This window comes from Podarcis raffonei, chromosome 10, assembly GCF_027172205.1.
Source record: "Podarcis raffonei isolate rPodRaf1 chromosome 10, rPodRaf1.pri, whole genome shotgun sequence".
Classification (NCBI taxonomy): Eukaryota; Metazoa; Chordata; class Lepidosauria; order Squamata; family Lacertidae; genus Podarcis; species Podarcis raffonei.
The window spans coordinates 79,203,284-79,226,635 of record NC_070611.1 but is presented as its reverse complement, the minus strand read 5'-3'; the positions used below and the strand labels follow the sequence as shown (position 1 = coordinate 79,226,635).

Here is a 23,352-nt window from a genome sequence, read left to right as displayed (position 1 = left end):
GTCATCAATAGTTAGCCACTTGGCCAATCTATATAGACAACAGGGGGAGCTGACCTGGAATAAGTACAAGTGGCCTTGACCACTGAGGAAGACCCCTGGGGGGTGTCAAAAACACAATTGGTCTCTAGTCATTGTTTGCCCCAACAAGTTTATATATAGGCATCATTCTAGACAGATATACATCACTATGTTTCAATAATTTTATTCACATTTCAATTGTATGTTGATTTTTTTGTGGGATTAAATGTTGTTGTTTTGTAGCCATTTTATCAACACTTTATATACAATTTTTGCTCTTGCCCAATTCTGTGTAAAGCTAGCAACTTCTATTTAACAATGACTCCCCTTTCCATGACTCTCAGTGTTCCTTAGGTACATAGAAAGCTGCTTTACTATACTGAGTCAGACTATTGACCAATCTGCCGCAGTAAGATGTCTTTCCAGGGTTTCAGACAAGTTCTGCAACTTCATTCTCCATAGCAGATGGCAGGGCTGTTCAAGGGGATCTTGGCTGACCTCCTGGCAGTGGAGTTCCTGGTGCTTACCAGGAGCGAGAGGGAGAGGTGGCAAGGGCAGTCAGTGCAATGCAAACGCAGCACTGGGAGTGCAGGATTGGCTCACTCATTGTGTTTGCTAGAGTTGCCATACGACTGGAATTTCCTGGACATAACTGGCATTCGGCCCTTATAAACAGCATACGGGCGGAAATCTGCAATGGCCAGGGAAATCCAGACATAGGGCATCCCGTTTCAGAACTTTTTGAAATATGGCAACCCTAGTGTTTGCAGACCTCCCCACTGCTTTGCCCCTACCAGAAATGGGAACTGTGGGAACTGTGCTGCTGGGAAGTCAGGTAGTTATAATATAGGGTTGCCATTTGCCTAGGAATTCCTGGACATGTCCTCTTTTCGGGGTCCTACATGCCCATCCAGGGGGAAATTTCACATTTTACAGTAAATGTCCTGGATTTGGGGTTTAAAAAAATGTGTGTGCGGTGTGTGTGCTCTGATTCAGGCTTTGGTGCGGGCACAGGTGACCCAGGCTCTGGCTCTGGCTTGGCGGTGGTGGTGGGGCTATCGGGCGATGGCCCTAAAAAACCTCAAGAACTTTTTGTGCCCATATTTCTTGAAATATGACAACCCTAGTATAATAAGTTATCAAACCAACAGCAGCACTGACTGATTTCAGTGGGATCTAATTGTGCATAAATGAGTTGGAAAGCAGCCCGTGAGCTTGGACATGCCTGGCTCTATGCTGGATTACAAGGGGGTGGATGCTTCTTAGAGAAACCTCTGTCTGTGCTTCTAAACACATTGACCTTTCTTCCCTGCAGGAGATTGCCATGGGACTTGCAAATGAGACTATGGTGATAGAGTTCATCTTGATTGGATTATCCGAATACCCCAGAGCTCAAACCATCTTCTTCTTCTTCCTCTTGGTAGTCTACCTCACTAGCTTTCTTGGTAATGGCCTCATTATCATGCTAATCATTGTGGACCCCAGGCTTCATACTCCCATGTATTTCTTTCTGTGTGCTCTATCTTCTATAGACATCGCCCTCATCAGCAATACAGTTCCAGAGGTCTTGGTCAACTGCTTCATTTACAGGCCGACAATTTCCTTCTACAGATGCCTGTCCCAGATGTACATTGGTCTATTACTTGTCTCCACTGAGTGTGTCCTGCTTGCGCTCATGGCATATGACCGCTTTGTGGCTATATGCCAGCCCTTGCACTACATGAAGATCATGAGCTGGAAATTTTGCCTTTGCCTCGTGGCTGCATCTGTGGGCTTTCCTTTCCTGATAACTCTGATCAATGCACTGTTGCGGCCTACTGACTTCTGTGGACAAAATGTCATCAATCATTTTGCATGTGAGCTGGAGTCGTTCCTCAAACTGGCTTGCTCTGACATTCATGCTAGTGAGCTCTTTATGCAAGCTGCCAGCATCTCTATTTTAATACCTCCCTTTGGTTTCATAGTTGTGACATATGGGCGCATAGGCCTGGCTGTACTGCGCATCCGTTCAGCACAGGGTCGCAAGAAAGCCTTTTCCACCTGCAGCTCTCACCTTGCTGTTGTCAGTGTCTTCTATGGCACAATCATGATCATGTACTTGAGGCCACAAGGGAAATCAGTTTCTGAAAAGGACAAGCTCATATCTGTAGCATATGGAGCTTTGACACCTATGCTCAACCCTTTGATCTACAGCCTGAGAAACAGGGATGTGAAGGGTGCCTTTTGGAAACTGGCTGGAAGGAAAATGTCAGAATAAGTATCAAATGGATTGCATTTGATAGTGGGCAATTTCTGATAACAAGAGGAAGTTGTGGTAAAGAAGAAGAGGAGGAGGAGGAGGAGGAGGAGGAGGAGGAGGAGGAGGAGTTTGGACTTGATATCCTGCCTTTCACTCCCTTTAAGGTGTCTCAAAGTGGCTAACATTCTCCTTTGCCTTCCTCCCCCACAACAAACCCTCTGTGAGGTGAGTGAGGCTGAGAGACTTCAGAGAAGTGTGACTAGCCCAAGGTCACCCAGCAGCTGCATGTGGAGTAGCGGGGAAGCGAACCCGGCTCACCAGATTACCAGTCCATCACTCTTAACCACTACACCGCACTGGCTCTCTCAGTGGGACAAATTACACCCTCACTGTAGAGTTGAAGCAAATTAACCTTTACTGTTCAGCCTAACTAATTTCTGTGATAAAAATTGTGAAGGTTCCCAAGTCTGACAACCAGGCAGACACCTTTGCTGCTCTATGGAAAGCCTCCCAGCTTAACTATGCCTTCAAAACTTTGGAACATATGAAAAAAGAGATATGCTTATTCAGTATAAGAGAAAGCCGGGTGAGGAGGAGCAGTGTGAAGTTGTCCTTTTGTTGAACAAAATATTCCAATGTGACCAATGTTGTCTGTCCTGAGGAATAATAATAATAATAATAATAATAATAATAATAATAATAATAATAATAATAATTTATTTATACCCCGCCCATCTGGCTGGGCCTCCCCAGCCACTCTGGGCGGCTTCCATAAAAACCAAAAATACAGTAAAATATCACACGTTAAAAACTTCCCTGAACAGGGCTGCCTTAAGATGTCTTCTGAATGTCAGGTAGTTGTTTATCTCTTTGACATCTGCTGGAAGGGCGTTCCACAGGGCAGGCGCCACTACCGAGAAGGCCCTCTGCCTGGTTCCCTGTAGCTTTGCTTCTCGCAATGAGGGAACCGCCAGAAGGCCCTCGGCGCTGGACCTCAGCGTCCGGGCAGAATGATGGGGGTGGAGACGCTCCTTCAGGTATACTGGACCAAGGCTTAGCTTTGATATACAGAAGCAAACCAGTTTTCATTTTTGTTCTTATTGGAATTCCCCAGCATCTTTACTCCTCCCACAGCTCTATTTTCATGTCTAGGAGCAGAACATGTTTACTCAGCTCACAGAGGTGGCCAGAGATAGCTGCCCCAACCTTCCCAGTGCCTGCTTTCAGAAGGCAACCACTGGATAACCCCCAGACCCACACACGTGTGTGTGTGTGTGTGTGTGTGTGTGTGCGCGCGCGTGTGTGCGTGGAGTATCAGTTCATTAGGCTTCAGAAAAACTGAAATTTTAAAATGTCTCTACTTTTGATACATATAAAGACCTTCAAGCCAGGCTATCCTAATTTTGTACCATGAGCTGTTATCTTTCCGGGGTGTCTGCATAAGAAAGGGAGACATGCCTTGCTTCATGTCCTAAACTCCCTCAAGGTAAACACATATAAGGAAAGGAATGCAAAGGGATCACGTGCAGCGAGGTGCTGCTTAGAGAGAGTTCTTTGTGAGCTTGCTTAATGTATATGCAATTAAGGAAAGACCATAAATGGTATGCTAATAGGGCGATGTAGCCTAGGATAGGAGGGATTTTGCTGCAGTCTATGCATATGTAGTGCCTTAAGAGATAACAGAAATGTATTGTCAGAGCTGCCCGAGGTCCCAGCTCACAAAGGACCAACTCCGGTTCGTTGTTAAGTACGAAAGTCTTTATTGAAGTTCAGTTTCACTTTCACAGCCGCAGCGTGCAGCTCTACGTCTCAAACTCTAGACCGCTGAAGCTCCGTCTGAATCTCCTCCCCCCAGACACCAGTTTAAGACTCTAGCCTTGCTCCACCTCTTCCTTTGCTCTCTCCTCCTCTGGTTCCGCCTGTCCGTTGGGGTCTCGCCCTTCCTAGACTCTTCGGACGCTGAGTCCCCTGAGTCTTCCCCCTCCCTCCGGCGGGCTTTAGGACCTGGTTCCCAATCCGGGTTTTCTGCTGTCCCGCGCGCCTGTACATTCGAACTTGGCGCACGCGCCCAGCCGGCAACCTTCCTCCTGACCGTTACACTGCTGCTGTCACTGCTTCCCCCTTCGGGGAGGCTAGCTGGAACTGACCTCCCCTCCGTTCCCCCACTCTCCAATGGAGGCGTGGTCAGCCATGACTCATCTTCTCTCCCCGCTGGAGGAGAGGCTGGTCCTGACTCATGTGACTCTGGTGGGGAAGCTGGTCTTGATCTCCCGCTGCTGCTTTGGGAGTCCCCGCTGGCTCCTTGTTTCTGGTGCGTCCCCCCTGGGACCCCCCTTGGCTTACCATCGGCGCCCCCTTCTGGGAATCTTCTGATTCGCTGGAGAAGCTCATGGAATCTCTCGGGTCACTGTCATACTCCCCTACGCTGCCCTCGGATTCTTCCCCTTCGCTCTCCATTTCCTCTCTCCCTTGTGCTTCTGCTCCTGAGCCCCTGACATGTATACATGAAGGAGCCCCTCCCTTTTCTCAGGGCTCAGACTTTGGAACTGATTCCTCTGAGTCAGCTTGCTGGCTAGCCAAGCAATAAACCTTTTGTTATTCTTCATTCACTGCGTGGAGTTTTCTTTCAGCCCAAACGCTGCTATTTTGCAACACTTTGTTAAGAATGTAATAATCTCAGGACGATCTACTGCTTGATAATTGTAATGGTTATAAGGGGTTGCTCGTGCGTAAGTTGCCGCCACTCCTGGCTAGGTTGCCTGGTTAAACCTTTTCTGTCTGGACAGCCCTTCACTTCGTGGCTGTTTCAGTCGCTAGCAGAATCCGTCAGTGGGCGTTTCTTGAACCTCTTCCAGCAAAGAAGTTCTTTGACGCTGTCAGCGCTGCCCAAGGTCCCAGCTCACACAAGACCAACGCTGCTTCTTTCTTTAGTATAAAAGTCTTTATTGAAGTTCAGTTTCACTTCCACACGCGCAGCGTGCAACGCTACGTCTGTACCTTAGAACGCCGAAGCTCCATCTGAATCTCCTCCCCCCTGACACCAGTTTAAGATTCTAGCCTTACTCTACCTCTTCCTCTTTTCCTTCCTTCTCTGGGTCCGCCTGCTAGTCGGAGTCTCACCCTTCCTAGACTCCTCTGATGCTGAGTCCCCTGACTCTTCCCCCTCCCTCCTTCGGGCTTTTGGACCTGGCTCCCAATCCGGGTTTTCTGCTGTCCCGCGCTCCTGCACATTTGAACTTGGCGCGCGCGCGCAGCCTCCCACTTTCCTTCTGACCGTTACACTTGTGTCACTGCTCCCTCCTTCGGGGAGGCTAGCTGAACCTGGCCTTCCCTCCGTTCCCCCACTTTCCGATGGGGGCGTGGTTATCCCTGACTCATCTTCTCTCCCCGCTGGAGGAGAGGCTGGTCCTGACTCATGTGACTCTTCCCCCCCACTGTGCTCTGGTGGGGGAACTGGTCCTGATCCTCCGCTGCTCCCTTGGGAGTCCCCGCTGGCCCCTTGTTTCTGGAGCGTCCCCCCTGGGACTCTCCTTGCCCTTACCATAGGCGCCCCCTTCTGGGAATCTTCTGATTCGCTGGAGAAGCTCATGGAATCTCTCGGGTCACTGTCATATTCCCCTACGCTCCCCTCGGATTCCTCTCCTCCGCTCTCTATTTTCTCTCTCCCCTGTGCTTCTGCTCCTGAGCCTCTGACATCCATCCCCCCCTCGAAGCCCCCCCTTCCCCCCTCCCCCTCTTCGGGTGTGGGTTTCGGGTGCTCCCATGCTGGGGGTGTGAGTGCTGGATGCCGTTCTCTCCCCCTGGTGTGCAACCGGCCAGCGGGATCAGGCCCGCCCACAATGGGTTCGTCGACGTCGACTTCCTCTGCTTCCATTTCTCTGCTGTCGTGCTCAAATCCAGGATCCTCCCCCAACACGTCCATGTCCTCCTCTCCACCCGGTCCCTCGGGTGAGGCTGTGTGTAAGGGCCCCCTCAGCAGTTCCCTGCTCCACCCCACTTCTGGTTGAGTGTCCCACCAATAGGAGCGGTCTGTGACAAACCCCGAGAGCGACCCCTCCTGGGAGCTCGTTCCTGGCGTCTTCTCATCAGATGAGGAGCTGAAAAGGTCTACGACCACGAGTACTGCTGTTTTGCCTCGCGAGCTGGGCAGATCTGTAACAAAGTCCAAGGCCACTTTCTCCCACGGTTCGAGCGGTGTCTGCAGCGGTTCCAGCAGACCCGCCGGCTTCCTGTGTACTGGTTTGGCCCTTTGGCAGGTGTCACACCTGGAGACGTAATCCGCGACTTCTCCCCTCACCTTGGGCCACCAAAAGTCCCTGGTGACTAATTCCGCCGTCTTGTCCTTGCCGAAGTGCCCAGTGCTGGGCGCGTCGTGTAGCTGCTGCAGGACTCTCGCGCGAAGGTCATCTCCCGGTACGTAGAGAGCCCCTTTGCGGAGGAGTAGTCCGTCGCGTATCTGGAACTCGTCGTCCTTCGCTGTGCCGTTTCGCACCTCCTCCATCTTGGATCGTGCAAACGAATCCGCCTGTAGCGCGCGACGCACTGCGTCCAGGTCCACGGCGGCTGAAGCACACGCCCACGCTTTTGGTGCGAAAATGTGTTTGGCCGCTGCCGGTGCCGCTTCCTCGAGATACTGCGGCTTTCTGGATAGCGCATCCGCCATGACGTTGTTGTCTCCCGGGATGTATTCTATCCGGAAATCGAAATCCACAAAGAACTCCGCCCAGCGGATGTGTCTCTGGTTCAGGAACCACGCCGTGCGCCAGTACTCCAGGTTCTTATGGTCCGTGCGGACCTGCACTGTGTGTCTGGCTCCGACCAGGAAGTGCCGCCACGCCTTGAAAGCTGCATGAATGGCCAGCAACTCCCTGTCCCAGATGGTGTAGTTCTGCTCCGACTTGCTGAGCTTCCTGGAGTAGAATGCGCACGGTCTCCAGTCCCCTTGCGGATCTTGCTGCAACAGGACCGCCCCCACCGCTCTGTCCGAGGCATCCGTTTCAACCCTTATCGGTTTGCTGGGGTTTACGTGTAGCAGCTGTTCTTCGGACGCGAAGAGACGCTTGAGCCTCCGAAAGGACTGCTCCGCCTGTTCCGTCCAGGTGAACTTCTTCTTCTTGGAGCTGAGGGTGTCCGTGATGGCCGCCGTCTCCTTCGCGAACCCCTTGATGAACTTGCAATAAAAGTTGGCGAAACCGACGAACTTCTGGACCTCCTTCCGATTGCGCGGGCTCTTTCAGTCCAACACCGAGCGGACCTTGGCGCTGTCCATGGCGAGTCCCTTGTCGGACAGCTTGTAGCTCAGGAAATCCACCTCTGTCATGTCGAACTGGCACTTCTCCAGCTTGGCGTAAAGTCTGTGCTCCCGTAGTCTCTGCAGGACCTCCTTGACGTCCTCCTCGTGTGCCTCCTGCGATTCCGAGAAGATCAGGATGTCATCTAAGAAGCAGACGCACTTCTTGTAGAGGAGTCCCGCTAACACGTGGTGCATGAAAGCTTGGAAACAATGGGAGCCATTGTGGAGACCAAACGGCATGACTCGGTATTCATAGGTTCCTAAAGGCGTAAACATGGCTGTCTTCCACTCGTCGCCCTCCCGCATGCGTATAACGTTGTACGCCCCTCGTAGATCCAACTTGGTGAAGATCCGTCCCTTCCTCACCGTCGCGAGCAGGTCGTCAATCTTGGGCATGGGGAATGCCGTGGGCTTTGTTATGGAATTGAGGATCCTATAATCCACTATGAGCCTGCGTTCGGGCGTGTCTTTCTTCTTCACGAAAAACACGGGACTGCCCCCCGCTGCTTTGGATTTCCGGATGAATCCCCGCTTCAAGTTGCGATCTATGAACTCCCTGAGTTCTTGCATTTCGTCTTCAGATATGGAGTACAGTCTTCCAGTCGGCAGCGACGCCCCCGGCAGGAGGTCAATCTTGCAGTCGTAGGGCCTGTGGGGAGGCAGCCTGTCCGCTTCCTTCTCGCAGAAGACCTCCAAAAAGGCCTTGTACTTGTTGGGTACCACTTGTACCATGCCTAGGTGTAGCTGCGGTTCATCCTCTTGCCCCTCTCCTTCCTGGCAGGTCTGGATGCAGTGTTCTGTGCAGTAGGAAGAGCAGAAGGTCAATTGCCGCTGGTACCACGCTAATGCCGGGCTGTGCCTATCCAGCCAACTCATGCCCAACACTATGGGCGTGTCCGACAGATGGGTGACGTTGAAGCTGATGACTTCGCGGTGGTTCCCAATTTGCATCACCAGAGGCGGTGTCTGCTGTACCACCTCTCCTCCCAGTATCTTCCTGCCATCTACCGTGATAACATTTAGGGGCATCGTGGCTGGCAGGAGTGCTATGCGATGCTGCTTGACGAAGTCCACTCCTACAAAGTCTGCATTGCTACCAGAGTCAATGGCAATAGGGACCTCCAGGGTGAGCCCATCGGGCAGCTGGAGCGATGCGGTGAGTTGCACCACTGGTTTGGGTGGGAGGGGGTCTGTGGGCTGCAAAATCTCTGGGGGCTGCTTCACTGACTCGCCTGGTTGACCCCCAGTGCTGTTGTTTCCAACCAGGCTTCGTCGTTTCCCTGCAGCTGTTCCTCCTGCTGAATTGCTCCTTTTACAGTTGCTGAGGCTGCAGTGTGCTTTTGGATCCTCTGGGGACACTCTTTGGCCATGTGCAGTGCACTGTCGCAGATGTAACACTTCCTGCTCCCTCTAGGAGCCTTCGCCTTGACTGCTCCTGGTGTTTGGGCTCTGCTTGCTGTCTGAGCCCTGGCACCACCTATCTCCATCGGCTCTTCTCCCCTCCCCAGCGGAGGCGTGGATTGAGCGCGCTCTGTCTCTCTGGGTAGGGAAGGAGTTGTTCTGGCTAGCGTGTTTGCCCTATGCCCCTCCTCCCTGCTCCAAGGGCGGTCTTCCAGGCGCACCCCAATTGCGAGCGCCCTTTGGACTACTTCTGTGGTGCTTTGGGGCCTCTCTCCCCTCGCCAGCTCATCTTTCACGGCTCCATTCAGCCCCTCCCAGAACAGATCCCTGACGGCAGCGGAGTCTTTTTGCCAGCCCAGCACATTTACCAACCCAAAAAAGCGGGAGTGATATTGGCGCACCGTTGCTTTCCCTTGCCTCAATCCATGCATTTCCCTTCTAGCCACATCCACATCTACCGTTGATTTAAAACAAGCGTCCATAGCCTCAATAAAGGCGCTTGAATCTTTGAGGGCGGGATCATTTTCGCATAATAAGGTTCGCAGCCACGACTTAGCTTCCCCATGCAGATGAGTGATTATGAAGCCCACTTTCTCCTCCTCATCTCTAAAGTCTTTCCGAAGCAATTTGAGCGCGAAAACTATGTCTGCTCTGAAGTTAGGATACTGCTGCAGGTTCCCGTCGAAGTGGGCCACAATGCTGCCCCCCCCGTTTCCCGAGGCCAACTCCCTCCGGCTTGGCTCCTGGCTGCCCCTCCTTTCCCCAACGGTCCCACCTGGCTTGCAGATCCTGGCAGAGCACAGCTGTTACTTCTTCCTTTTTCTTTGACGCGGCCAATTCTGCGTAAAGCGCTGAGACTGCCTCCTGCAGTTGTGTCACCTTCTCCTCTGTAGTCATCTTTGCCTATCTTCGTGAGCTTGCAAAACACCAAGTTCTTGCCCCTCGCTGCGCCAACTCACGCTGCGAGGTTTGAATACTTTATATAGAGATGGAGCTTACTGTCAGCGCTGCCCAAGGTCCCAGCTCACACAAGACCAACGCTGCTTCTTTCTTTAGTATAAAAGTCTTTATTGAAGTTCAGTTTCACTTCCACACGCGCAGCGTGCAACGCTACGTCTGTACCTTAGACCGCCGAAGCTCCATCTGAATCTCCTCCCCCCTGACACCAGTTTAAGATTCTAGCCTTGCTCCACCTCTTCCTCTGTTCCTTCCTTCTCTGGGTCCGCCTGCTAGTCGGAGTCTCACCCTTCCTAGACTCCTCTGATGCTGAGTCCCCTGACTTTTCCCCCTCCCTCCTTCGGGCTTTTGGACCTGGCTCCCAATCCGGGTTTTCTGCTGTCCCGCGCTCCTGCACATTTGAACTTGGCGCGCGCGCGCAGCCTCCCACTTTCCTTCTGACCGTTACACTTGTGTCACTGCTCCCTCCTTCGGGGAGGCTAGCTGGACCTGGCCTTCCCTCCGTTCCCCCACTTTCCGATGGGGGCGTGGTTATCCCTGACTCATCTTCTCTCCCCGCTGGAGGAGAGGCTGGTCCTGACTCATGTGACCCTTCCCCCCCACTGTGCTCTGGCGGGGGAACTGGTCCTGATCCTCCGCTGCTCCCTTGGGAGTCCCCTCTGCCCCCTTGTTTCTGGAGCTTCCCCCCTGGGACCCCCCTTGCCCTTACCATAGGCGCCCCCTTCTGGGAATCTTCTGATTCGCTGGAGAAGCTCATGGAATCTCTCGGGTCACTGTCATATTCCCCTACGCTCCCCTCGGATTCCTCTCCTCCGCTCTCTATTTGCTCTCTCCCCTGTGCTTCTGCTCCTGAGCCTCTGACAGACGCCAAGTCTACGCCTACTCTCCCTGCGCGGAAGTCTTCTGCGCAGGGTGGGTGTGGGTAGCGGAGGACCCGTGCTCTCCCCGCTGGTCTCCGGCGAGGAGTCCTGGAGCCCCCTCGCCAATTCCCCCATCTGTCCCCCTTTATCCCTGGTGTTACGCTGATTTCCTTCCCGAGCCGATGAGCTGCCTCTCTCCCTGCTGGGCCCTTCTCCAGCATCGCTTGGGAGCCTTGCCTCCGCCTCTGGCTCCGATGTCAGTTCCCTGACAATAATAATCCAGTGAAAAGACACAGGGCCTAGAGGTCAGACTTAGATCTTATGTGATAATGCATATTGTCAGAGGCTCAGGAGCAGAAGAGCAGGGGAGAGAGCAGATAGAGAGCGGAGGAGAGGAATCAGAGGGGAGCGTAGGGGAATATGACAGTGGACCGAGAGATTCCATGAGCTTCTCCAGCGAATCAGAAGATTCCCAGGAGAGGGCGCCTATGGTAAGGGCGAGGCGAATCCCAGAGGGGACGATCCATAAACAAGGAACCAGAGGGGAGTCCCAAAGAAGCAGCGGAGGAGTAGGGCCAGTTTCCCCACCAGAGCACAGTGGGGGGGAAGAGTCACATGAGTCAGGACCAGCTTCTCCTCCATCGGGGAGTGGGGAGACAGAGGGAAGGCCAGGTCCAGCTAGCCTCCCCGAAAGGGGGAGCAGTGACACAAGTGTAACGGTCAGAAGGAAAGTGGGAGGCTGCGCGCGCGCGCCAAGTTCAAATGTGGAGGAGCGCGGGACAGCAGAAAACCCGGATTGGGAGCCAGGTCCTAAAGCCCGAAAGAGGGGGGAGGAGGAGTCGGGAGAATCAGCGTCAGAAGAATCTCGGAGGGCAGAGACTCCGACTAGCAGAAGGACCCAGAGAAAGAAGGAACAGAGGAAGAGGTGGAGTAAAGCTAGAATCTTAAGCTGGTGTCAGGGGGGCGGAGATTCAGATGGGACTTCTACGGTCTGACGGATAGATGTAGCGTTGCGCGCTGCACGTCTGGAAATGAGACTGAACTTCAATAAAGACTTTTAAACTTGAGCAAGAAGCAGCGTTGGTCTTGTGTGAGCTGGGACCTTGGGCAGCGCTGACACATATTTCTCTCTTTTATTTATTTCCTTTATTGGTTTTATAATCCTTATCATGAAGCCTTAATTACTTTTGTTTATGATTATCTTCCTTATGATAGAATATAAAAATAAAACTATACATACATAAAAAACTGTATTTTGTCAATGATTCTTAAAGGAATTGTATGCTTGTGAGGGGCATAGGTAGAGGTAAAGGTACCCCTGACCATTAGGTCCAGTCGCGGACGACTCTGGGGTTGCGCGCTCATCTCGCTTTATAGGCCGAGGGAGCCAGCGTTTGTCCTCAGACAGCTTCCGGGTCATGTGGCCAGCATGACTAAGCCGCTTCTGGTGAACCAGAGCAGTGCACGGAAACATCGTTTAACTTCCCACCGGAGCGGTACCTATTTATCTACTTGAACTTGGACGTGCTTTCGAACTGCTAGGTGGGCAGGAGCTGGGACCGAACAATGGGAGCTCATCCCGTCGCGGGGATTTGAACCGCTGACCTTCTGATTGGCAAGCCCTAGGCTCTGTAGTTTAGACCACAGCGCCACCCGCATCCCATTGTGAGGGGAATACATTCCATCAAATGAAAGATTGGAAGAAAGAATAGTGAGGCAGAAGAAAAATAAATTTATGTTGCTGTCAGAGGCTCAGGAGCAGAAGAGCAGGGGAGAGAGCAAATAGAGAGTGGAGGAGAGGAATCAGAGCGGAGCGTAGGGGAATATGACAGTGACCCGAGAGATTCCATGAGCTTCTCCAGCGAATCAGAAGATTCCAAGAAGGTGGCGCCTATGGTAAGGGCAAGGGGGGTCCCAGGGGGGACGCTCCATAAACAAGGGACCAGAGGGGACTCCCAAGGGAGCAGCGGAGGATCAGGACCAGTTCCCCCACCAGAGCACAGTGGGGGGAAAGAGTCACATGAGTCAGGACCAGCCTCTCCTCCAGCGGGGAGAGAAGATGAGTCAGGGGTAACCACGCCCCCATCGGGAAGTGGGGAAACGGAGGGAAGGCCAGGTCCAGCTAGCCTCCCCGAAGGAGGGAGCAGTGACACAAGTGTAATGGTTCTGAAGGAAAGGGGGAGGCTGCGCGCACGCGCCAAGTTCAAATGTGGAGGAGCGCGGGACAGCAGAAAACCCGGATTGGGAGCCAGGTCCGAAAGCCCGAAGGAGGGAGGGAGAAGAGTCAGGGGACTCAGCGTCAGAGGAGTCTAGGAGGGCTGAGACTCTGACTAGCAGGCGGACCCAGAGAAGGAAGGAACAGAGGAAGAGGTGGAGTAAGGCTAGAATCTTAAACTGGTGTCAGGGGGGAGGAGATTCAGATGGAGCTTCGACGGTCTAAGGGATAGACGTAGCATTGCACGCTGCGCGTCTGGAAGTGAAACTGAACTTCAATAAAGACTTTTATACTAGAGAAAGAAGCAGCGTTGGTCTTGTGTGAGCTGGGACCTTGGGCAGCGCTGACAGTAAGCTCCATCTCCGTAAAAAGTATTCAACCCTCGCAGCGTGAGTTGGCGCAGCGAGGGGCAAGGACTTGGTGTTCTGCAAGCTCACGAAGATAGGGAAAGATGACTACAGAGGAGAAAGTGACGCAACTGCAGGAGGCAGTCTCAGCGCTTTACGCAGAATTGGCCGCATCTAAGAAAAAGGAAGGAGAAACAGCTGCGCTCTGCCAGGATCTGCAAGCCAGGTGGGACCGTTGGGGCAAGGAGGGGCAGCCAGGAGCCAAGCCGGAGGGAGTTGGCCTCGGGAAACGGGGGGGCCAGCATAGTGACCCATTTCGACGGGAACCTGCAGCAGTACCCTAACTTCAGAGCAGAAGTAGTTTTCGCGCTCAAATTGCTTCGGAAAGACTTTAGGGATGAGGAGGAGAAAGTGGGCTTCATAATCACTCATCTGCATGGGGAAGCTAAGTCGTGGCTGCGGACCTTATTACGCGAAAATGATCCCGCCCTCAAAGATTCAAGCGCCTTTATTGAAGCTATGGACGCTTGCTTTAAATTAACGGTAGATGTGGATATGGCTAGAAGGGAAATGCATGGATTGCGCCAAGGGAAAGCAACGGTGCGCCAGTATCACTCCCGCTTTTTGGGGTTAGTAAATGTGCTGGGCTGGCAGAAGGACTCAGCTGCCATCAGGGATCTGTTCTGGGAGGGGCTGAATGGAGCCGTGAAAGATGAGCTGGCGAGGGGAGAGAGGCCCCAAAGCACCACAGAAGTAGTCTAAAGGGCGCTCGCAATTGGGGTGCGCCTGGAAGAACGCCCTTGGAGCAAGGAGGAGGGGCGTAGAGCAAACACGCTAGCCAGAACAACTCCCTTCCTACCCAGAGAGACAGAGCGCGCTCAATCCACGCCTCCGATGGGGAGGGGAGAAGAGCCGATGGAGATAGGAGGTGCCAGGGCTCAGACAGCAAGCAGAGCCCAAACACCAGGAGCAGTCAAGGCGAAGGCTCCTAGAGGGAGCAGGAAGTGTTACATCTGCGACAGTGCGCTGCACATGGCCAAAGAGTGTCCCCAGAGGATCCAGAAGCACACTGCAGCCTCAGCAACTGTAAAAGGAGCAATTCAGCAGGAGGAGCAACTGCAGGGAAACGACGAAGCCTGGTTGGAAACAACAGCACTGGGGGTCAACCAGGCGAGTCAGTGAAGCAGCCCCCAGAGATTTTGCAGCCCACAGACCCCCTCCCACCCAAACCAGTGGTGCAACTCACCGCATCGCTCCAGCTGCCCGATGGGCTCACCCTGGAGGTCCCTATTACCATTGACTCTGGTAGCAATGCAGACTTTGTAGGAGTGGACTTCGTCAAGCAGCATCGCATAGCACTCCTGCCAGCCACGATGCCCCTAAATGTTGTCACGGTAGATGGCAGGAAGATACTGGGAGGAGAGGTGGTACAGCAGACACCGCCTCTGGTGATGCAAATTGGGAACCACCGCGAAGTCATCAGCTTCAACGTCACCCACCTGTCGGACACGCCCATAGTGTTGGGCATGAGTTGGCTGGATAGGCACAGCCCGGCATTAGCATGGTACCAGCGGCAATTGACCTTCTCCTCTTCCTACTGCGCAGAACACTGCATCCAGACCTGCCAGGAAGAAGAGGGGCAAGAGGAAGAACCGCAGCTACACCTAGGCATGGTACAAGCGGTACCCAACAAGTACAAGGCCTTTTTGGAGGTCTTCTGCGAGAAGGAAGCGGACAAGCTGCCTCCCCACAGGCCCTACGACTGCAAGATTGACCTGCCGGGGGCGACGCTGCCGACTGGAAGACTGTACTCCATGTCTGAAGACGAAATGCAAGAACTCAGGGAGTTCATAGATCGCAACTTGAAGCGGGGATTCATCCGGGAATCCAAAGCAGTGGGGGGCAGTCCCGTGTTTTTCGTGAAGAAGAGGGACACGCCCGAACGGAGGCTCATAGTGGATTATAGAATCATCAATTCCAGGACAAAGCCCACGGCATTCCCCATGCCCAAGATTGACGACCTGCTCGCGACGGTGAGGAAGGGACGGATCTTCACCAAGTTGGATCTACGAGGGGCGTACAACCTTATACGCATGCGGGAGGGCGACGAGTGGAAGACAGCCATGTTTACGCCTTTAGGAACCTATGAATACCGAGTCATGCCGTTTGGTCTCCAAAATGGCTCCCATTGTTTCCAAGCTTTCATGCACCACGTGTTAGCGGGACTCCTCTACAAGAAGTGCGTCTGCTTCTTAGATGACATCCTGATCTTCTCGGAATCGCAGGAGGCGCACGAGGAGGACGTCAAGGAGGTCCTGCAGAGACTACGGGAGCACAGACTTTACGCCAAGCTGGAGAAGTGCCAGTTCGACACGACAGAGGTGGATTTCCTGAGCTACAAGCTGTGTGACAAGGACAGCACCAAGGTCCGCTCGGTGTTGGACTGGAAGAGCCCGCGCAATCGGAAGGAGGTCCAGAAGTTCGTCGGTTTCGCCAACTTTTATCGCAAGTTCATCAAGGGGTTCGCGAAGGAGACGGCGGCCATCACGGACACCCTCAGCTCCAAGAAGAAGAAGTTCACCTGGACGGACCAGGCGGAGCAGTCCTTTCGGAGGCTCAAGCGTCTCTTCGCGTCCGAAGAACAGCTGCTACACGTAAACCCCAGCAAACCGATGAGGGTTGAAACGGACGCCTCGGACAGAGCGGTGGGGGCGGTCCTGTTGCAGCAAGATCCGCAAGGGGACTGGAGACCGTGCACATTCTACTCCAGGAAGCTCAGCAAGTCGGAGCAGAACTACACCATCTGGGACAGGGAGTTGCTGGCCATTCATGCAGCCTTCAAGGCATGGCGGCACTTCCTGGTCGGAGCCAGACACACAGTGCAGGTCCGCACGGACCATAAGAACCTGGAGTACTGGCGCTCGGCGAAGTTCCTGAACCAGAGACACATCCGCTGGGCGGAGTTCTTTGCGGATTTCGATTTCCGGATAGAATACATCCCGGGAGACAACAACGTCATGGCGGATGCGCTATCCAGGAAGCCGCAGTTATGCGGGGGGGTCAAAGTTCGACCGGGGTCCGGCACACTTCCCTCGCGCAGCTCTGGTCTTCCCCCCGGGACCTTTGACTCCAGCAGAGTAAACACGGCAGAAGCAGAAGCAGACGTTCCGTCGTGTGGTAGCAATAACTCAGGCTGACACGCAGCTCTCCTTATCTTAAAGTCTTTATTGCTGCACAGATCAACACATCGTAAATCTTCCCGGTGAGACGCAGCTCATGTTGCTCCTTTCTCCATGGAGCGTAACACACAGACTGGCAAACACACAGAGAAATCCACGCCCCTTCCGTGTTCTCTGCCCGCCCTCAGAATGTGAGGCGTCATCACTCAGAACTCTTAACCCTGTCAGTTCTGAGCCCCCTCAACACCCCCTCTCGAATCACGTTCTGAGAGGACTTCTGAGTGTTCAACACCTTCCCCATTGCCTTCCGCCACTTCCTGGCATCGTTGTTAGGCACCTGTTGAACCTCACAAACCTCAGGTTCGCACTGTGCGAAACCAACCCACGCATTTGTGACCTGAAACCTCGCAGGTGGAATTCCCTTTGTTGCCCTTGAAGACCGCCTGGGCACAAACTGGGGTTCTTCTCCTGACCCACTGGGGCCAGCGTGTGCGTCTTCCTCATCAGAAGACTCCCCCTCTGACTTGACACGTCTGTGAGCTTTCTCCATTATGCGCACAGGAGATGAGGGCTCACTCTTGGACACTCCCTTAACAACCTGTGGAGACGCCCTACTCTGTTCAGGGACCTGGTCTCCACCAGCAGGTTCAGGCTCTGGCTCTCTTTCCTCCTCAGAGTCAGTCAGACAATCTGAGTGAACGTCAGAGCGCACCTTGGGCCTAGCCCAGCCATCCTGCTCAAAGAACTCAGCATGTTTACTGACCAGAAGCTTGGTCTGATCACCTTCTGGGTATGCGAACCTCCACCCCTTGATCGCGGGTTCATACCCACAGAAGATCATTTCCTGGTACTTTGGACCACCTTCTTGCTGCAACCACTTTGGTACAGGCACCATGGCCCTGCAACCAAAAGTGCGAAAGAAATGCACAAGCGGCTTCTGCCGATGAAGCAGGAAATACGGGGTGTCACCTACCACTGCATTGTAGCACCTGTTCATCGTGAAATTGGCCGTTTTTACCGCCTCCCCCCAAAAACTGTGCGGCAAACCAGAGTCATCCAGTAGGATCTCGGATGCTCGAACCAGGGCTTTACTCCTCAGCTCTGCCACGCCACTCTTCTGAGGCGAAGTCACCTTGTGACGTATCCCCCTCTGGCGAAAGAAACCCTTTAGAGCAGACCCAGTGACCTCTGAACCACGGTCTAACTGGAAACCTTGCACCTTGGTGGAGAACCTCTGTTCCACCTCTGCAACCCAATCTTTGATCAGTTGCGCTGCTTCCTCCTTCGTTTTCAGCGTGAAAGCCCAGGAGTTCCTGCTAAAATCATCTGACAGCACCATCAGCCACTTGGCCTTGCCCAGACTTGGCTGTGGCATACCTACAAGGTCTACATGCATAAGCTCAAAAGGCTTTGTGGTGACTCTCTCTTCACTGGGATCATTAAACCCCTTGTTTCTGGCTTTCCTGCAAGCCTTGCACTTCAAAGGTTTACCACATTCTTTTACCTTGCAACCTTTGGTGCACTCTGATAACACCTGGACGTCCTCACAGGACCCATGTGACATCCTCTTGTGCCACACGCAAGCACACGACACATGAGTGTGGTCAGTGGCTTTCCCCGCATTCCCCTCACCCTCGAGAGGTGATTCTAAAACAAAGAGGTTGTTTTGATTTCTCTCAACACTTACGAGCTGCTTGCCCCCTCTGGAAATTGTACAGACATTGTTTTCAAAACTCACAGAATATCCCTCCTGTAAAAGAGCAGGTACAGACAGCAAGCAATGCTTTATCTCAGGGAGAACATAAACCTTCAATTCAGCCTGTAAAAAAGAGACAAACAAGTTAGAAATATGGGTTACACGCCCCAGTGCCCCTGTAGCAAAACTAACAGTTTTCTCAGTTGAAACAGCTCTGCAGTTCCACATTTGTCCATCAGGTGGCGCTGTTACCAAATGGGCATTCGCAGCTGAGTCAACAACCCAACGTAGGACCCTCCCCCCACTGGAGTTGTCCTTCTTTGTTGCCTTAGCAACTGACTTGACCTTGGAGCTCTTGCTGCAGGTGTTGTTGTCCAAAACCGCCATGGACGCAGACAGTTGAAAAACGCTTTCTTCCCCTTCCGGCCGACCCTGGGACTTTCCACGCTGGCCTCTTCTCCCGGGCTGGTTCCCATGGGAAACGACCTTGGGCGCATCCTGCCTTGGCTCTCTCGCTCTTTGTGGGCAGTTGCGTCGCAGGTGTTCAGCCGAAGCACAAACAAAACATCTCCGAGTGGAAAACTTTGCAAACTGGCCTTTGGTCTTCACTGCCCCCCCAACCTCTCCAGCAGCAATCCTCCTCGAGGCTTTTCTGCCGTTGGGAAAATGGCTTTTGGCTTCTGCTGTGGTTTCTCTGCAAACCCCTTCCAGCTCCTGCCAAACAGCCTGGGCACTCTCAAGACTCTTGGACTGGCCTTCCTGGCCTGCACCACCAAACCTGGGTGCACAGCCCTCAGAGGAACAGCTTGCCACTGCTTTCCTCTTCCCAGCTTCCAGCAGCTTTGCAGCATGCAGCTCATATGTAGGGGCATTCCGGCAGCCCTCCAACACAGTCCCAGCCCCCTCTGGGCCTTCTGGGCATTCCTCAGCTTCTGTGCAGCATCTGGCCCCCTCTGGGCCTCCAGCCCCCTCTGGGCTTCTTGAGCATCCACCAGCCCCTCCTGGGCATGGTGCTTCCTCAGAGCAATTCTCAGCCCCCTCCAGCCTGGCTCCCACTGCTATCTTCAGTGCCTGCCTTGTCTCGGCCCAGGGCTTGCTCCCGTCCACCTTATCAACAGGGATTGACGACTTCTGGCTGTCTGCCATCTCTCCCCGGGGGCCCAGCTTACTTACAGGTACCTCCCGGTGCGGCAGATCTCAGCTCCTCCCAGCTGGCTCCAGCTACTCCTTAGCTGGCCTCCTCAGCCGATTCACTTTCCCAGCGTCTCATCAGCTGGCCTTTGGCTGCTGGCCTCTTTGCCTGCAGGCTCCTCACACGCACGAACGTTGCTTATCTTTATTGCTGGTCCTCCATAACCTATGCGGGGGGGTCAAAGTTCGACCGGGGTCCGGCACACTTCCCTCGCGCAGCTCTGGTCTTCCCCCCGGGACCTTTGACTCCAGCAGAGTAAACACGGCAGAAGCAGAAGCAGACGTTCCGTCGTGTGGTAGCAATAACTCAGGCTGACACGCAGCTCTCCTTATCTTAAAGTCTTTATTGCTGCACAGATCAACACATCGTAAATCTTCCCGGTGAGACGCAGCTCATGTTGCTCCTTTCTCCATGGAGCGTAACACACAGACTGGCAAACACACAGAGAAATCCACGCCCCTTCCGTGTTCTCTGCCCGCCCTCAGAATGTGAGGCGTCATCACTCAGAACTCTTAACCCTGTCAGTTCTGAGCCCCCTCAGAACCAGGAACTACTCCAGGAAGCTCAGCAAGTCGGAGCAGAACTACACCATCTGGGACAGGGAGTTGCTGGCCATTCATGCAGCCTTCAAGGCATGGCGGCACTTCCTGGTCGGAGCCAGACACACAGTGCAGGTCCGCACGGACCATAAGAACCTGGAGTACTGGCGCTCGGCGAAGTTCCTGAACCAGAGACACATCCGCTGGGCGGAGTTCTTTGCGGATTTCGATTTCCGGATAGAATACATCCCGGGAGACAACAACGTCATGGCGGATGCGCTATCCAGGAAGCCGCAGTATCTCGAGGAAGCGGCACTGGCAGCGGCCAAACACATTTTCGCACCACAGGTGTGGGCGTGCGCTTCAGCCACCGTGGACCTGGACGCAGTGCGTCGCGCGCTACAGGCGGATTCGTTTGCACAATCCAAGATGGAGGAGGTGCGAAACGGCACAGCGAAGGACGACGAGTTCCAGGTACGCGACGGACTACTCCTCCGCAAATTGGCTCTCTACGTACCGGGAGACGACCTTCGTGCGAGAGTCCTGCAGCAGCTGCACGACGCGCCCAGCGCTGGGCACTTCGGCAAGGACAAGTCGGCGTTATTAGTCACCAGGGACTTTTGGTGGCCCAAGGTGAGGGGAGAAGTCGCGGATTACGTTTCCAGGTGTGACACCTGCAAAAGGGCCAAGCCAGTACACAGGAAGCCGGCGGGTCTGCTGGAACCGCTGCAGACGCCACTCGAACCATGGGAGAAAGTGGCCCTGGACTTTGTTACAGATCTGCCCAGCTCGCGAGGCAAAACAGCGGTACACGTGGTCGTAGACCTCTTCACCAAGATGGCGCACTTCATTCCGTGCGCGAAGGTGGCCACAGCGGAACAGACGGCCAAGCTGTTCATAGACCACGTGTTCAAAGCTCACGGCTTGCCGCGGTCCATCCTGTCCGACCGGGGCCGCCAATTCATCTCGAACTTCTGGCAGAAGCTGCTGGGCATCCTGAACGTCAAGATCAACTTAGCGTCGGCACGACACCCGCAGACCAACGGACAAGCGGAGAGGGTCAACGCCATCATGCAGCAGTACCTGTGATGCTACGCCAATCAACAGCCCTCGACCTGGGTAGACTACCTACCGCTAGCCGAGTTTGCCTACAACAACACGAAGCACGGGTCTACAGGGGTGACACCGTTCTTCGCCAACAATGGGCGCCATCCCAGAACCTTCCCGGGGTTGGAGACCGGGGGGGAGGGGGAGCCACGGGGGGCAGAGCACTTAGCCGCAGAGTTACAGGAGGTCCACGAGCAACTCCGAAGGCACTTGGAACTCGCGAAACACGCCTACAAGATGCAGGCAGACAGGCACAGGAGGGTCGGGGAAGACATCCAGGTGGGGGACTGGGTCTGGTTAGCAGCTCAGGCAGTGCCGGCCAGAACGTTAGCTAAGAGGAAGCTCGGACACAAGCAGCTGGGACCTTACCAGGTCGCGGCACAAATCAATCCAGTGGCCTACCGGTTGACACTCCCGGAGGGCTCCAGAATGCACCCAGTCTTTCACAGGTCAGTGCTCACACCCTACAAGGCACCTGTCAGAGGTTCAGGAGCAGAAGAGCAGGGGAGAGAGCAAATAGAGAGCGGAGGAGAGGAATCGGAGGGGAGCGTAGGGGAATATGACAGTGGACCGAGAGATTCCATGAGCTTCTCCAGCGAATCTGAAGATTCCCAGGAGGGGGTGCCTATGGTAAGGGCGAGGCGAATCCCAGAGGGGACGATCCATAAACAAGGAACCAGAGGGGAGTCCCAAGGGAGTAGCGGAGCAGTAGGGCCAGTTCCCCCACCAGAGCACAGTGGGGGGGAAGAGTCACGTGAGTCAGGGCCAGCTTCTCCTCCATCGGGGAGTGGGGAGACGGAGGGAAGGCCAGGTCCAGCTAGCCTCCCCGAAAGGGGGAGCAGTGACACAAGTGTAACGGTCAGAAGGAAAGTGGGAGGCTGCGCGCGCGCGCCAAGTTCAAATGTGGAGGAGCGCGGGACAGCAGAAAACCCGGATTGGGAGCCAGGTCCTAAAGCCCGAAAGAGGGGGGGGGGGAGTCGGGAGAATCAGCGTCAGAAGAATCTCGGAGGGCTGAGACTCCGACTAGCAGAAAGACCCAGAGAAAGAAGGAACAGAGGAAGAGGTGGAGTAAGGCTAGAATCTTAAGCTGGTGTCAGGGGGTGGAGACTCAGATGGGAGTTCTACGGTCTGACGGATAGATGTAGCGTTGCGCGCTGCGCGTCTAGAAATGAGACTGAACTTCAATAAAGACTTTTAAACTTGAGCAAGGAGCAGCGTTGGTCTTGTGTGAGCTGGGACCTTGGGCAGCGCTGACAGTAACTCCCATCTCAGTAAACTCTGCGAGCTCACGGAGATAGGCAAAGATGACGACTGAGGAAAAAGTCAAGCAATTGCAGGAAGCGGTGTCAATGCTCTACGCAGAATTGGCTGCGTCTAAGAAAAAAGAAGAAGACACAGCTGCGCTCTGCCAGGATCTGCAAGCCAGGTGGGACAAATGGGGAAAGGAGGGGCAGCTGGGAGCCAAGCCGGAGGGCATTAGCCTCGGGAAAAGGGCGGCGAGCCTTGTGACCCATTTTGACGGGAACCTGCAGCAGTACCCTAACTTCAGAGCAGAAGTAGTCTTCGCGCTCAATTTGCTTCGGAAAGATTTTAGAGATGAGGAGGAGAAAGTGGGTTTCATAATCACTCATCTGCATGGGGAAGCTAAGTCGTGGCTGCGAACCTTGCTACGCGAAAATGACCCCGCCCTCAAAGATTCAAGCGCTTTTATTGGAGCCATGGACGCTTGCTTTAAATCAATGGTGGATGTGGATGTCGCTAGAAGGGAAATGCACGGATTGCGACAAGGAAGAGCGACGGTGCGCCAGTATCATTCCCGCTTTTTCGGGTTAGTAAATGTGCTGGGCTGGCAGAAGGACTCAGCTGCCGTCAGGGATCTGTTCTGGGAGGGGCTGAATGGAGCCGTGAAAGATGAGCTGGCCAGGGGAGAGATACCCCAAAATACAGCAGAAGTAGTCCAGAGGGCGCTCGCAATTGGGGTGCGCCTGGAAGAACGCCCGTGGAGCAGGGAGGAGGGGCGAAGAGCAAACACGTCAGTTAGAACGACTCCCTTCCTACCCAGAGAGACAGAGCGCGCTCAGTCCACGCCTCCTCTCATGAGTGGAGAGGAGCCAATGGAAATCGGAGGTGCCAGGGCTCAGACAACAAGCAGAGCCCAAACACCAGGAGCAGTCAAGGCGAAGGCTCCTAGAGGGAGCAGGAAGTGTTACATCTGCGACAGTGCACAGCACATGGCGAAAGAGTGTCCCCAGAGGCTCCAGAAGCACACTGCAGCCTCAGCAACTGTTAAAGGAGGAATTCAGCAGGGA

General features: G+C 54.1%; 1 protein-coding gene across 1 annotated transcript; it reads left to right on the top strand.

The window, feature by feature from the left end:
* The first annotated feature begins 1,342 nt into the window (after window positions 1-1,342).
* LOC128421596 (olfactory receptor 13H1-like) lies at window positions 1,343-2,292 on the top strand. The gene has a single exon (XM_053404540.1). The coding sequence runs from the start codon at window positions 1,343-1,345 to the stop codon at window positions 2,273-2,275; it is 933 nt and encodes a 310-aa protein (XP_053260515.1). The 3' UTR covers window positions 2,276-2,292.
* The last annotated feature ends 21,060 nt before the right edge of the window (window positions 2,293-23,352 follow it).

Excerpts from the sequence above, each read along its gene's own strand:
- LOC128421596 (XM_053404540.1), top strand. The coding sequence starts at position 1,343 with ATGGGACTTGCAAATGAGACTATGGTGATAGAGTTCATCTTGATTGGA.